At 33.9% G+C, this 16,947-nt stretch overlaps 1 protein-coding gene across 1 annotated transcript; it reads left to right on the top strand.

The window, feature by feature from the left end:
- Nucleotides 1-3,334: 3,334 nt before the first annotated feature.
- Nucleotides 3,335-16,915, top strand: LOC120341862 (uncharacterized). The gene is made up of 18 exons (XM_078110700.1): nucleotides 3,335-3,458; nucleotides 6,292-6,322; nucleotides 6,462-6,575; nucleotides 6,749-6,942; nucleotides 7,035-7,098; nucleotides 7,686-7,819; nucleotides 8,705-8,865; nucleotides 10,163-10,283; nucleotides 10,812-10,954; nucleotides 11,244-11,346; nucleotides 11,748-11,944; nucleotides 12,016-12,120; nucleotides 12,591-12,730; nucleotides 13,033-13,087; nucleotides 13,526-13,637; nucleotides 13,817-13,931; nucleotides 14,274-14,372; nucleotides 15,992-16,915. Exons 1-15 carry the CDS (start codon nucleotides 3,350-3,352, stop codon nucleotides 13,628-13,630), a joined length of 1,776 nt encoding a protein of 591 aa, XP_077966826.1. The 5' UTR covers nucleotides 3,335-3,349; the 3' UTR covers nucleotides 13,631-13,637; nucleotides 13,817-13,931; nucleotides 14,274-14,372; nucleotides 15,992-16,915.
- Nucleotides 16,916-16,947: the final 32 nt, after the last annotated feature.

The raw sequence follows: 16,947 nt of genomic DNA on the forward strand, positions 1-16,947 counted from the left end.
TGTTCTTTGGTTGGGCCAATTTGGTGATTTGGATTGATTTGATTTTATCAAGAACTTTTTCACCATTAATTCTTTTCTGCGTGTTTCATATGTAGGGGAAAACGGAACCTCATCGCTTTTTCTACCTGTCAATGACGCGAAGGCACGTTGCGGGAATCGGAACTTTTGCTTGTTTTTTTTTGGATATGTGGTAAAAAGATACGACCTTATAAAAACCTATTTTCTGTTACGACTCCACGTTGTACGCCACAGGTTGCATCATGAATTTTGGTTTTTACAAAATGAGATACTTCTATTGCGTTATATTTTCTGCCTTGGTATGTTTTGGAGAATCTTTTGTGCCATTAGAAGAAGGTATGGTATGTATAATTTCATATGCTGTAATTGTTGAAGGCAAAAACAGTCTGAACACGTGAAGAAACTTTCTTGTTCCATTCATATTTGAAGTTCGCCCAATAAGAAATTAAATGCAGTTATCTATGTATAGTTGTTGAATATTTCAGTATGGAAGCTGTGGTCAGTCTGTATCTCAACAATCTATACTTCAGGTTGCCGCATAATGATGGTATCACACGTAAGCAAGTGGTCCTTACTAAAGGAGAATCTTTGAAATTGGAATTTATTCCATCTGCTGGATCCTGGTCTTATATTCAATGGTAGCATTTTCATTACTTGGTGATGTTAAGCATTTACATAAACATACATGTTTTGCTATAACAGTTTCGGGTTCGATCAGGATCAGTGTGCTTCAGAGCAGGGGTCCGCAAATACAGGGTCGCAGCTAGGGCTGGGCATATTCCAATACCTGATGATTTCAGAATCAAATCGAATACTTTTTTCGAATCGAATCTCGAATACTTGGGAGATATGATTGTATGCGATTTTTTTATTGTAATTGGTCCTTTCAAAATATGAATTACTGAAAACGTAGAATACATCACTCAGACAGATTGCTGAGCGTTTAAATACAATAAGAAACACGTTTTATCAATAACTCACTACAGAAAATAGTCATATGTCAGAAATGCATTGAAAAAATATGGTCCCGATAAAAGTAAATTAAGGTATTCATGTCGACCATTGGCGGTAAAAAAAACAATATGGCGGCGATTCGAGATACTGCTCTGAACCGATTCGAATAATTCACTTTTTCCGTGGATCCGAATATTTCAAGAGTGGAGTAGGTAGTGTTTATTTCGATTTTCCGTTACAAAAAAAGAAACAAATATACGAAAAATTAGGAAATTGGGCAAAATCTAAAAAAGATTTAAGACGTGCTGATGCACGTGCCCACTTACCCCAAACAGCAAACAACACAATTGAAGTAAGTTTAAAATAAATACTCAGAATTTAATCCGGTCGTAAATACTTGGGAGTGGATGTGGAATTTGAACATAGACTGCAGTTTCTACTATATCTGCACAAGAAAATAACGAGAAGTGTAGAATACAGCAAATAAACAAGCGGTGCGCAATATGTGATAATTAATGTGATTATGTGATTACAAAAGCATTCCGCGCTCTGTCGTTCCAACTTCAGTTTTAATCAAAATCCGTGTGCTTTGTGTATTGTGTCTTTTTTATGGAACCCATCATCAAATATCCGTTACATTTGATGTTTGACTGTTCATGTTATCCTCAGCTTCGATCAGGTTTCCATGATAAACTTCAGCCATGCTAAAAGCCAGCATGATCTGATGCGAACTGATCCATATCGTATCGGTACTGCATCTGAAGAAGAACATAGGCTATATACTGTAATTTCGTGTTTTTTCTGATAATTGTTTTTATAGGTGCCCGTGCACAGAATTCACCAATCACCAGCATTGTTTTGATTTAGGTTTGTAATATCTTCTCAGGAGGATTTATATTTGTCTGGTTTTCCAATAGAAAATCGCCGTTTCAATGCAACCGGATGGGCGGATGGGCGAATTTCCTCGTTTTCGCGTGCTATTTGTTAGTTTTTAGCTGTGTTTTGGTAAATATACATCTGAATCAAATAACTCAATGATCATTTTGTCTTCGTAGAAGTTTTATTTCAATTGCAGTAAACAAAAATTAATCTAGAAATAGCTGTGATGGAATAGGCTAAACTTTTGTACCGGTACATTCAAATGAAAGGTTGTTGAATTTTTTTAGTCAAAATGATGGTTTGAAACATATAAACGGTTTATAGGCGCCGACTCGTAAAACCACTCATGAAATAAGTACCAACAATTTTGCACAGGTAAAGTATATAGGAAAGATTTCCCGGGGATCGAAATTCGAGGAAACTTCCATTACGTAGTTGTTTGCATTGTTATTATCCTACTACGTAGTCAATTGTATTGTTCCGTAGCAATGCGAGGTTAGCAGTGGCTGTGTGGAATTGCTTGATAAGACAGATGATGAGATTTCATGTGCTAAGTTTCATAAAATTTTGTGCAGTAAAATTGCTAGTGTCAATAATAGTCTTAAAATCAATAACTAATTACATGCTTACCAAATGCGTGGGTCGCGAGAAATTAGGAAAAAAAAAAAAATTGGGGTTGCGCCAAAAAGTAGTTGCGGACCCCTGCTTTAGAGAAACTATTATGATGCCTAAACATAACTATGACTTACACCGAAGAAACTTGATATACGATATTAGTATTATATTATTTATATTTTATACTATATTCAGGATAAAACTCCATGAAGAAGGACAACAATTTAAGCATCTAATTATTCCCGCTAACCAAGCGTTCAACAATGGAAGCGCAGTGATATCTTCAATAGTTTTAGAGAGTGTGACTGGGAGCGATACAGCAAATTACAGCTGCATTTTAACAACTGCTCTAGTCACTTCATCCACGGAGTTTTTCGCGGCTGTAAAAGGTGAGTTCTGAAACTGTGATGACATATTTAATTTACAAGCCTAATGATGGCATTATAGTAATTGCTTACATTGTGTTTTTTTTCTAATCAAATAAAGAATTTTGCACCGAAGGTTTGTGCAAACGTATAGATTTGTTGCAAGAGTACAGTTATTGAATTCGTAAATATTGACAAAATTGCAATTGTAAATCTTGATATAGTACCATACGATTGCAAAAGAGACCTTGTTTTTATAGCCGTAGCTCAGTAGCTTGAATCATAAGTATAATCTCAGAAATTGGTTGATTTTCCCGGATATCAGTTTTGTAATGTGCGTGTTTTCTTTTTTCAAGTTACTTTTACGATGTTATATTTATATAAATAAAAAACAACGGCTATTTTCACATGACGTAGTTAGGTAGCTGACCCTGAGATTTCTTTGGCGTTTTGATACAAATCTATATATCTATCAGAAATTAGTACTTTTGCAGATATAAATGCGAATGTGATGAAAAATGCACTGGGGAAAATGTAGCAAATTGGATACATGTTTTAATAGACCATGCTTAAATAATGGATCATGCAGGATCACAGACTACAAGTTTAACTGTTCTTGTTTAGAAGGTAAAATTTATCATTTGAATTTTTGAACCACTGTCATCGTTTGCAGTTTTCATAAAACGTCTCTAAATTTTTGTTTTTATCCCGACATTAATCCGGGTCACATTTACTTATTTGCGTAATTTTACAACGGCACAGCATATTTGAAAACTGATTTTTCAACAAACACATTTTATCAATAGCCCCATATATTGCAATTTAAAAAAAAACATGCTTTGACTGCACGTTTCCAAGATCAGGTCATGGTTGATAAATTTACATGAGAAGATCAAACCAGCCAACCGTATACATTCAAATTGCAAATTTGCATTGGAAATTGCAGAAATAATGTAGCCTATGTGATGATTTTCTCTGTAGACTAGTGGTCTTATGAGCAAGCCGTTTTGTGCATGTTTTTTTACAAATCACCCGCGTAATTGCCAGGCTGAAATCCTCGACTGCTTCCAAAGCAATTGGTCCGGTAGTTCATGAGAGAAGCGATTTTTTCATAACAATAACACCACAATAACAGAACGGTCCATATGTGACACTTCGTGTAAAAAAATAGATTCGTTGGTGCAAATTCCGCGTTTGCAAATATTCGTGAAATCAAATGTCCGTGGTCCAAATATCTATGAGTAAAATCTGTATGCGGATGCTAAAATGTGCGAGTGCAAATATAATATGATGGAAAATGGTCCGCATGCGGCTCGCCGGAGCATTTTTGCGGCTCTTCTCGCGAGCATTTATTATTATTCAAATTTAACTTAAGAGAAACTGTAGTGTATCAGTTTTTTTTTCAATTTATTAAGCGTTAGAAGTAGTTTTCATCAATGATTGAGGCAAGTTATGTTTTAGTATGAAAGTCGTTGTGGCGTGGAATTTTAAATCAGTCAAGCTACAAATCTTACGTCACAATGGTCAAATGTATGTTGACGCGTCGGCGGCATTGTTAGCTTGATTGCGGTTTGTCTCAGTTACAGTGCAATATGTCTCCAAGTAAGAAGCGAAAATACAAAGATGAGAACAGAGTAGTCAAGTTAGAATGGGAAGACAAATACGCATTCAAAATTTAAGAAAATAAACCTTTGTGATTAATCTCTCATAGGCGACTAAGTCATAATAAAGTTGGCCATGTTGAACGGTACCATGAAATGAATCTTAAAATTGTCTTACGAGACTACCCTCGTAAATCAGCTGGAAGGAAACACAGATTAAATACCTTTAAATTAAAACTAAAAAGACAGCAGAAATGTATGATAATATTTGACAAGCAACCCGATGCATCCATTGAAGCTAGTTTCGTCATATCATGAAATATTAATCGTGCTGCCAGTACTGTGACTCTATTTTGTTAAAAAAATATTGCTGATGTTGCCGTAGTCAAGAGCCCAAACGCCGGCTTCGCGTCGCGCAACACAAAGACGCATCTCCCAAATTAGTATATATTAATTTAACAGTTACAATGTAAAATGATTTAATGACTTCTAATAATCATGATTTCGAAATTATGCGTCTCTCACATATTTCTGACTTGCTGCATGCGGCTCTCATACTAAAAAATTTTGCCTAATTCTGGTATAGATAATTAAATCTGATCTTTTACATTGTTAGTCTTTAACTTAACTGCATGCATATTTTTTCGGCAATGTATCTATTCTAAACTATTTAGACCTGTTCTACCGCAACCAATACAAAGCGGTTCACCCCCAATTAGGTGTGGCTGGTCGACTAACTGCGAACTCTCACGTCTCTCATAGTTATTAGCAAGCACAATTATTTGGGATGTGAGCATTTAAAATTATATTCAAGGTGTATTTGTTGAGCTAAGCAAGCCCCAAAACCGCCCATTGTAGATAAGCCCAGAACAAGAAACCATCCAATTCCACATTAGTGGCTGCAGTGGCGACGGCGCCAACTTCACCTGTTGAAGTTGGCCCGCACGCCGCAAGCTCATTCAATTCAGTAATGACTGATTGACATATTCAAACAACCTTGGCGCGACCCATTTTACGACCACAATTTTATGGCCTATATATTTAAAAAATAAATTCTCAATAACTTCGGACATATACAATTAATTATCGATGTTTTAATCTTAATATTGACTTCAACTGTTTAAAGTCTTTCACGAATCGGCATTTACTGACTGGTGATGCACTACCATAATTTTATGAAATTGCAGTAGTTGATGGCCCGTATCTTTTCTAAGGGGTCTACTTTATTTCTGAGTAACCTTGCTTTGAGCAAATACACTAAAAAGCTATTTCTATATATGCCAAGTGCTTCCTTCCATTGGGTTCTTTGGTTGGGCCAATGTGGTGTTTTGAATTGATTTGATTTTATCAAAAACTTTTTCACCATTACATCTTTTCTGCGTGTTTTTTATTATATAAGGAAAATGTAAGGCATCTTCATCGCTTTTTTACTTGTCAACGATATGAAGGCACGTTTCTGAAATCAGTATAATTTATGATCTGTTTTTTGGATATATGGTAAAAAGTTAATACGGCATTAAAGGAATTTATTTTTCTCGCAATCCTTCCACGTTGCATCATGAATTTTGGTTCTTCAAAAATGAGCTACTTCTATTGCGTTATATTTTCTGCCTTGGTATGTTTTGGAGAATCTTCTGTGTCACTAGAAGAAGGTGAGATATATATGTTTATTTTAATATGCTGTAATTGTTGAAGGCAAAAACAGTCTGAACACTTGAAAAAACTTTCTTGTTCCATTCATGTTTGAAGTTCACTCAATAAGAAATTAAATGCAGTTATCTACGTATAGTTGTTGAATATTTCAGTATGGAAGCTGTGGTCGGTCTGTAATAACTTATATATATAATTCTTTACACTAGATTCAGAGATACCAAATATACATCAAGCGCGGTGAGTCTTTTTTTTTTAATAACAATTTTGTCTTCTTTCTGCGATTTCCTATACTATATCATATCTCTATAGTCTTATATGAGAACTTATCGCACAACCGAATTTACTTGTATAAATTTTACAACAGTCAATTTTTCAGGTTGCCGCATAATGATGGTATCACACGTGAGCAAGTGGTCCTTACTAAAGGAGAATCTTTGAAATTGGAATGTGAATTTTATCCATCTGTTGGATCCTGGTCTTATATTCAATGGTAGCATTTTCATTTCTTGGTGATGTTAAAGCATTTACATAACCTTAAATATTCTCTAACAAATTAAAACATTGCCTAAAAATCCTTGAAGGTGGAACTTCTCTTAATTTATATAACTATAAATTACACCGAAGAAACTTGATATATGTTTTTATCATTCATCCAATTTCCAGGATAAAGCTCCATGAAGAAGAACAACAATTCAAGCATTCAATTATTCCCGCCAACCAAACATTCAACAATGGAAGCGCAGTGATATCTTCAATAGTTTTAGAGAGTGTGACTGGGAGCGATACAGCAAATTACAGCTGCATTTTCACAACTGCTCTAGTCACTTCATCTATGGAGTTTTTCGTGGCAGTAAAAGGTGAGTTCTGAAACTGTGATTACATATTTAATTCACAAGTCTAATGATGGCAATATACTAATTCCAAAGATTATGTTTTGTTTTCTAATCAGATAAAGAATTTTGTACCGAAAGTTTGTGCAAACCTCATGGACAATGTATAGAACTGTTGCAAGGGTACAGTTATTGAATTCGTGAATATTGGCAAACTTGCAATTGGAATTTTGGTATAATGTTCAAGCCGGCCGAATGAAAGCTTATTACAAAATATTCAACCATTCTGGCTGTAGTATATGGTTCTATCTATATATTATATTACATAATCCGCGCGTAGACAATTCTTAGTAAAAAATCATCCTACTTAATATACGCTTCACTTTTTCAAATTTCAAATTATATTTGTTGAATTCAACGTAATTTTTTGTTATATCTGTCCGACACCGATATGTAGCTGGGGAAGAACACGCTGTTTTTGTGGCACTACAGATAGGGTCGCAAAAGCGGCCTTGTGATTATAACCGTACCTCAGTGGCTGGAATTATAAGTATATAATCTCATAAATTGGTTCAATTCCGGAGATCAGTTATGTAATGTGCGTTTGGCGTGTTTTAAGTTTCTATTATTTTACAATGTTATTATTATATAAATAAAAAACAACGGTTTTCTATTTTCACATGAGGTAAAGTGGTACGTAGTTGACCTGAGCTATCTTTGGCGTTTTGATACAAGTCTACATATCTCTCAGAAATTGAATCTTTTTGCAGATATAAATGCGAATGTGATGACGAATACACTGGGAAAGAATGTAGCATATTGGATACATGTTTTGATAGCCCATGCCTGAATAATGGATCATGCATGATCACAGACTACGGATTCAACTGTTCTTGTTTAGAAGGTAGAATTTATCATTTCAATTTTTGAACCAATGTCTTTGTTTGCAGTTTTCATAAAACGTTTTTACATTTTTGTTTTACAAATATTTCACCCAGACATCAACCAAGGCCACATTGACATATCTGTGTAACTTTAAAACGGCACAGTATATTTGAGAACTGATTTTTCAACAAACACATTTTACCAATAGCTTCAGATATTGCAATTTAAAATAAATTTACATGAGGAGATTAACTCAGCTAACCCGTATACATTCAAATCGCAAATATGCATTGAAAATTGCACAAACATTGTATATATGTAATGATTTTCTCTGTAGACTAGCGGGATTATAAGCACGCATGTTTTGTGCATGTTTTTTGCTGATTCGTCTTCAAATGTACAAGTACAATACTCCTGAAAATCACATTACATTGATTTAGATTATATTAGAGTTTAGATATACGTATATTGAGAGAAGTAAAATTGCTTTATGGATTTATTTGCTTATAATTATATGATTGACCCACTAATGACTGATTAGAGTTGTAGGAAAACTCTTGTTTCTGCAGAAAACGACTATTGCATCATATAATCGGCATAAATTGCTTAGAGGCTTTTTAACTCAAATAAATACGATAGAATATATATATTGTATTAGGTTTTTATTATAATAATAAAAATAGCGGAACCCATAAAAACGTAAAAATTTCGTGGATATGATATTTCGATTTCCATGGATAAAATATTTCGATTTCCTGTTGTAGATTTTCATTAGGACATGATACAATACAATGGTGCAATAATGATATGATAACGATCACAGTATGATCGAAAGCAGGAAATAGTTGAGTTACAACAATAAAATTTACTTATTAACCTTATAATTTGACATTTTCGATCGAAGGTTTTAAAGGAAAAACGTGTGAGAAAGAAGCTTGCCTGGCGTCAAGCTGTTATGGAGGAGGAAGTTGTCGAGAAACAAATGGCGGAAAAATCAAATGCGACTGTCGATACAATCGTGCAGGAAAATATTGCGAACATGCTTGTTCATTCAGTAATTACAAGGTACTGATTTCTAACTAAAAATAAATCGTTTTTCTTTGGAAACATGATGTCTACTGATAAAATCATACGCATGGAAATATATTAAGTTGCTAGTAGTATATGATAAATAAAGGCGTATATTAAAAGTTAATCATACTTTACAATTCGATTTTTTCAATTTGTTGTTTTAATTCAGAGTTTTATAATAGTCAGTTAACCTCATACCATCCTTATTTTTAACTCTTGCGTTTTACAAAATAACTTACAAATAATTATGCTGTGTTCTTATTTTGTCTTGTTTTCATTTATATGAAAAACTTGACATTAATTTTAAACATTGACGATACTTACATAATAGCGTTAATTTTTATTATTATGTGTAATATGACGGATTGTCATCCGTCTTTGAATCGAGTGTTTAATTTTGCATCAATTATGCTATCACTGAATACTAATTGAGATATGCATTTCAGTTTAAATGTGACCCAAAAAAGGAGGGTCATGGATTTTTAGAAAAAAAAAATGATTTAGCCTACACTAATCTGGGTTGTAAATCTAACGTTCTAACGAAAGATTATCTTACTGTCTTCCAAGCGTAATTTGTTTATAAACTATTTGCAAATTTTGAGGAGTACAAATTGAAAAGCGCTGTCCCAAGTAGACTGAGTTTCGCAAATAGATTCATTCTAAGCTGAAAAGTTGCTAGAACTAAACATGTGCATCGAAACATCGAAAATGCCGTGTTCCGCTTGTCCCACAGTCGTTCCACGTTCTCCTATTCTTCGATTTTCTAAATCGTCGTTGTTGTTTTGGTATTGTTGGAATCCTTGGCTTTCCTTCGCAACTGCCGGACCTTTCAATTTCAAACTAATTTTCAATACTTGAAAGCGAAAGAAGTCACTGGAAGGCGATACTTTTACCGTTTTCGGAGGATTACGGGGTCAGATATTTCACCAAAATATTGCTGTTTTATTTTAATTCGCGAGAGAACTTGTTGGTTTATGCCTTGTTTGTTTATGCTCTGTGTTGTCCATATGTTCGAGCACGGCTTTCTAAATGCGGTTTATTAAAATACCAAGAGCTTATTTCCACTGATATTTATCGCTGAAATGTTACTATGTTTTTTGCTCAGTGTCTTGCATTGAAATATTAAATATTGATGACATTAATTGAAATGGATACAATTCTGATATTTATTGTAACATAGTTTTTTGAAATCTCTTTCCACAGAGATGATCGTTCTTCGTCTTTTTAAATATAGAACTCTAGATTTTTATATAATAAACAATAATACACATGAAATTATTTTATACTTTAGTTCCACTACAGAAACTATTATTGCTCTCGATCGAAAACTTGTGTGATTGGTGCTGACGATGGAGTTGAAAAGTGCTATTGTGAAGAGCGCGGATCAGGGACTCACTGCATTATGTCATCTGGTATCCCGTATTTTATAAAACATAGCATTAGGATGGATTAAGCTAAGTCACATTTTATTCTTCAAGCCGAATAAATATACTTGTTTAATTTGAAGTTGACCAAACAGTTTGACTTCTTTTTACGTAGAGCCTAAAAAAACATAATCTTTACCAAATCATCAATTTGTCTTTATTTCACAAGTTTCAAAGCACTGGGTAGTGGGTATTATAACATATCGCGCATATAATTTTTTTTTAATGATTTTTAAAAGCATTGCAGTGACACAACAGAATTGACTCTACTCATACAGTTCTCGAAAAAAAATAGTTGATGTTAACTCAACGCATAATCGTACATATCTGTAATCTGCTTTTTTAAAACAATGTTTGCGTGCAGCCTACAGAGGTTAGCCATGTAACTGAAACTATTTCATTTTGATTACTTTCTTTATGTCACCCAGAATTCCATCATGATTATAGCGATTCAATTATATGGACGTTCATTACCGTGATAGAAGTATTATACTTCTGGATATATATTTTTTTTAGATGTTACGAACGAATGCCTAGAACCGAATATTTGTAATGGCCGTGGTACCTGCTACGACCTAACGTACAAATATTCCTGCGACTGTCATAGTTATGCATCTGGGACTAACTGCGAATTTTTTAACGAATGTGATACCTCTAACGTGAGTTTTTTCGAATTTTTCATATTTAACCCTGCTAAAACGCTTAACTAGCATTCGTTCCTTTGCATCCTTGCCGTTATTGCCTATGTTTTACAACATACCGGTGCTCATGAAAAATTATAATTTTTTCTTTCCATACAAAAAAAATAAAGTAATAATTTTTATAATTTTATGGATATATTTTAGACTTATATTTGTTATGTTATATGTTATATTCAGGAGCAAATACCTGTTTATTGTAAATTGTAAATTTTACGTATAATCGTATAGTTTCTCATTGTTTATACAGCTTTGTCATCGATATGGAGGGACATGCGTTGATTTAGTACAGGGGTACAAGTGTACCGACTGTCCAAGGGGTCAGACTGGCGACAAATGTCAATATATGAAAAGTAGGTATTACGGCACTTTAAACATATGGATAGGCAGTATACAGAGTATTTATTCTTCTCGCATACATCAATATGTGGTCAGTTTTAGTTTATGATATAGGAATTTAAAATTTGATTGCCCATCTATGCGTATGGTTTTGACATACCATTCTCAATTAGACGCCCTAATCATGAAATTGTGAGATAATAATATGGGGTCGAATATGTAGAACGCACCAATAAAATTTGGTATGCTAAACCAACTTTTATTGAGCCTATTTCTAGTTTTTGGGTAAAACGTCTTTAGTTTTGCTGCTATTATGAATGAATAAGCTTATATAATATATTTATCCCTTTTTTTCATTTAAATTTGATTCAGTTATTACTAAAAGAAAATTTTCTATCAATGTTTGCTTGCATAGATCCGTGCAAAGTTACATGTGGGCAATCCTCTATGGACTTTAAATGTTACATGAAATTTTTGAATTCTAAACTCCAAAAGATACCGATTTATCTAAATTTACAAACCGAAAATTGTGAATTCAAATCTCGATACGGCTATTCGTCTGACGTGGTAACAAAATCTATTACATACAATGAGTGTGGAACCAAAATAGCGGTAAGAAGTTTTTGATTGACTGACTAAAGTAAGAATCTTTTCGTCAGCAAATCCCAATATATGTTTTACAGCATGATGGAGACACAATTATTTATAGTAATTCTTTGCGAGCCGGCATTTTTGGAAATAAGGAAGAAGAGAATGATGTAATTACCAGATTGGTAGGAAATTTTCGAGTAAGTTGACTGACATACATTAATTTATTGAACTGGTTTTGAAAATTTTAAATATAAAACAAGAGAAAGTGAACATTACCGCTTCAAAATGTCAAAGTAGCGTACATGAATAAAAAAAACACGTGATTTAGATTCTATGAGAAGGGCTGTGCAAGTTTTACTTGAGTTCAAACATGTTATAAAACATTGCATCAAGATTCAGTATGCACGATTCTTTTACATCAAGAGTTGAGGCCTGAATAGTTTACTCATTTATATCATTTCCAATCACCAAATGTAGAATATAAATATATATAAACCAGTGGACCTATAATATAAATATGGTAAACTTCAATATTGTCTCATTGATTTCAATTAACAAAATCTATAAATCATTAAAAATGAAATACTGTGCATTCGTGTTTTTCCTACAAGTACATTCATGCACAAGAATATTTGTATTAATTAACATAACAAATCATATATTCAAGTTTGACATGGAATGCAGAATTCCGATAGTTTACAACGATACTTCAGCCATGATAAAAGATTATTCACTTGAAAGAAACGAATCAATTCATCTTCACGACGAACGAAAAGTAACTTTGTCAACGCTCGTTGCTTTTAAAAAGTATAAAAATGCTACTATTTGCTTTCGTTTATTACCTAGTGCTACTTTTTTACTCAATCATGTGACTATTCACAAAATTTGTAATTTTCACTTGTAACAATAACGAAGTCAAATTGAGTCAAGTGCAATAGTTAATAAAATTTATGCAATATATTGTAGAATTTTTCTTGTGATTTGGAAAACTAGAAAAATTTGGAAACATTAGTTTCAACGAGCTGCTAAATTTGAAGTAATTGATAATATATTTTTATGTATTTCAATTACTGCAGTTAAACAACATATATATACTGTTTATTTTTTAGCCGTGATTGGAACTCGATCACAAAATATAATGTGGGAGACCGGCTCTATGTGGAAGTGAGTCTCTATATACTTAAATATAACAAACCCACGAACAGATACCCGAAATTTATACTTTGTTATATTAATAGAGTTTGGTCAAAAACGCAATATTTTGCAATTCGATGGGCTCCGCCTACAATTTTCATGAGAGTATTAGATTTAAGAATACTTAAACTACATTGTGCATGATGGGGCCTACACTGATTACGATATCCTGATATTTGAATGTCGCTGCTGACGGATCGGTGCTAAACTTTGGTTATAGTGAAATTTTACTGTATAGCATTATCCAACATACAACTAAACTGTGAGATGCCGGAGATTACTCAACATTTGAAAATGAGTTTTACTGAAAAAGAATTAGAGAGCTTAGAGAGAATTTTTGATATACAGTATAATTATTTGGCACGCTCCACTATATATTCATTTTGTTTGTTCGTTTTTACATCATAGCTTGTCCTGCAAACGTCAAACCCAATTTTGTCACAAAATGGTGTTTTAAAACCAACCACGTGTTATGCGACTCCTGCGAATGCGAACCTCGTTACGTCCTGCTAGAAAATGGGTGAGAATAAATTAAATTTTTCGAAATTAGAATAACTGAAATAAAATGTGGAAATAATAAACAATTGTGGAGTTTTTAATAGCACATATTGAAGTGAAATCAAATATTTTAAAAAAATTACTAATTGAAAATTGTAATTTTCTTAATACATTTTAACGATTGTTTGTTTTTGTATATAGATGTATAAGAGATAAAACATTCAGATATGAACAAAGGAACTCAAGAAGATCAGAAAACAATCGATTTGCTTATTTCAGTTTTGATTCATTTTCTTTCAAAGGAGAACGTGGTAAGGTACGATAGAACAGTTTCAATTTTGAATAATAGCAATCAGTAAAAATGTAAAAAAAAGGGTTAAAACACATGTGCGGATGTGCCAAGTTGCATTTAGAATATTTACTTGATGTAATACAATATACCACCAACAAAACTACTGTATTCTTGTTTGTTTACATGACCGAAAGACAAATACATTGTATATAACCGGGAACTAAATATAAGTTAGTTCCTGATGTATTGCATGTGTTAGGTACAAATAGTGGTATATCCTAGCAAAATCTGTTGCATAACACGGCGCCACAATATTATTGTTTTTTGAAAAACCTTGTTTATTGATTGATATTATGTTTAATGCAGCTTTACCTGCACTGTAATGCTCGGCTTTGCATTAACCGAACGAGTGGAGGGGAAGATTTCAGTTTTGAAGAATGCATGAATATATGCTCCGAGCAAAAGGTTTTTAGAACATTTTATTCAATACTTTTTTCTTTAGATAATTACTGTTACGTTATTTATTTATTATAATATAGTCAGCGATGGCACAGTGGTACGAACGATGAACTTACCACGCTTGCATCCCTTGTTCGACAAGTTTTTCACAACCTAAAGCAATTTTGCGATATGATGCGTGTGTCATCGAATATTGAAATTCCGGGTTCTAACTTCGTTTTCATACTTGTATCGAGAATGTACAATATTGGATAAGCAATGCCGAACAGGAAAGTAGTAGTAGCTCTTGTCATGCAGTAGCTTGTTGTACAGACCCGTGTTTGGGGAGAATTATAGGTAAAATCTCTTCAAAATAATGAATAAAATGGGTCGGCAATGCTAAGCCAAAAGGATTACCGGACTCTCTAAAAACAGTAGGTTCGTACGTCATAAATTCTCTCATCTAGAGTTGTAATAGCAGTGAACGCCACATAAACACGGTCGTTAATATAATATGTAAGTAGGGTGGGGTAAGTCGGACCCCTGGAATATGATGGACAGGCAAAATCAAATCCTTCTGATAGTGACACCCCGCGTTTTTTCGTCGCCCAAAACGCATGGCGTGAAAGAGCGACATCATGCGAATAACGACAGAACCAAGATTTTACATTTCAATATCGGCAGCTTACAAGGCGGGGCTTTTTGGGTGAGGGGTGTTTCTGCTGGGACAGAAAAACGTGAACTGCGAACTCGGATTTATTTTGTTTATTTACTGAAATTAGATACATAAGATTGAATAAATTCTTTGGTAGACTGCCAGTGCTCATTTTTGGGTAGGCAGGATCACTTAAGAGGTAGGGTGGATTTTGAGTGGGGGGGGGGGGGGGAGGGGGAGGGGACATTTTTCAAAATAGTCTGTTGGGAATGTCAATGGGCCTTTGTCATCGAGACTTGTTGATAAGTATTTCTTGGTACTAAGTACTCTTTTACAACACGGATTAAAAGCACTCTCATCGCCATATTTATACTGGGTCTTCTAGAAGTTGGGTCCGGCCTAAAATCTCATCTTACCCCATCCAATTTTCCCCACAGTTTAAAATACCTCCAAGGTTATTCCAAGAAAATACAAAATAAATACTTCTAGAGGTTTGTATAAAGAAGACATAAAAAGTGCAAAAAATTTGTTGTTTTTTCTAAAGCTGTTCGAACACTTTTGAAAATTGCCATGTATTGTCCTTTACGTGGAAAAGACGGACACACTGGTTAATACGCAGGAAAAATGCTCTGTTTAAACAAAATGTTAAGATCTAGGCGTTGACCAAAATCTTATGAGACATCATCAAGTTTGTTTTGATGTATGTCCGTCTTGCCCACAAAATGTTCAACTTACCCCGATATTTTTTAGGTGAAAATCGCGCGTAAATTCCGATTCGTTGCTATGGCAACAATGTGCAAATGTGGCAAGATAGCTGGAGGGCGGGTGCATAAATCACAAGTAGAACGAATGCATCTGCGGTATTTTGTAAAGAGTTATTCAAAATAATTTATTAGTGGGTCCGACTTCCCCCGACCTACTATAATTGTTGTTGGAAGCCATCTACGATCTGATAAAGATAGAAATAAAAGTTATACTAATATACTTTTAGAAGGGAGTTGGAGAGGAACTAGTCACGACTGCTTCATCTAGCGCAACTTCATCAACAACAGATGGTGGTGTATTAGCGAGAATGAAACGATTTATTTCAGAAACAGATGATGATCGAGAACTAATCGATCGCCACACTGGAAATACTGTGTATATCTATGATGTATGATATGCGTATGGCGTACTGTAAATATAATATGACATTGAATTCAGTTCATCTTATATCATATACATATTTGTATAAAGCCAATCTACTGATCATAGCTCATCAAAAATGGACAACACGCTATTGAACATTTAGTTGCTTCCCTGGAGAGGGTAATTGTCTTAGTCTGTTTTGAAAGCATTTTACATGAATATTTCGATTTGTTTGTTATATGTTATATCCAATCCTGTTGCAGTTTCAATGTGAATGTGGAATATGTTCTAAAAAAATCTGGACTGTTTGTACTCTCTAACTATTTTAGTTTACCTAAGCTCGAAAGTGTCAGAAGAAGTTTGATCACGGCGTAAGCCGATATTTGTCCCGTGACTGCACACTGCACTCCTACAAATAGCTGAAACGTTCATGCATGGAGTGTTACTGTCATATTGAGGCTAGTTGTCCTGTGTCTGCATTAAACCTTCAAGTCCTAGACCGTATTAAAAATGGTTATAAAATATTAGTGGCTTCCAATTGGAGACCAAATGAAATTCGTGAAAATAAGAAAAAGAAAATAGAAAGAGTGAAAATTCAAGTGTAGAGTCTATAAAAGATTAGGCCCATTATTATTTTGAAATTGGATATTGACGGCTATAATAATTTTTCCATTGAAATATACTTGCTCACACTGAATTACTCTATAGCTCGTGAGAGTGTCGACTTATTGGACACTTCAGTGGACATACCGATCGTTTCAATATTATGTTGTTGTTGTTTTCGTCATCATTATCATTGAAAATCACTTTTCTCTTCAA

Source organism: Styela clava, chromosome 3 (assembly GCF_964204865.1).
Source record: "Styela clava chromosome 3, kaStyClav1.hap1.2, whole genome shotgun sequence".
Lineage (NCBI taxonomy): Eukaryota > Metazoa > Chordata > Ascidiacea > Stolidobranchia > Styelidae > Styela > Styela clava.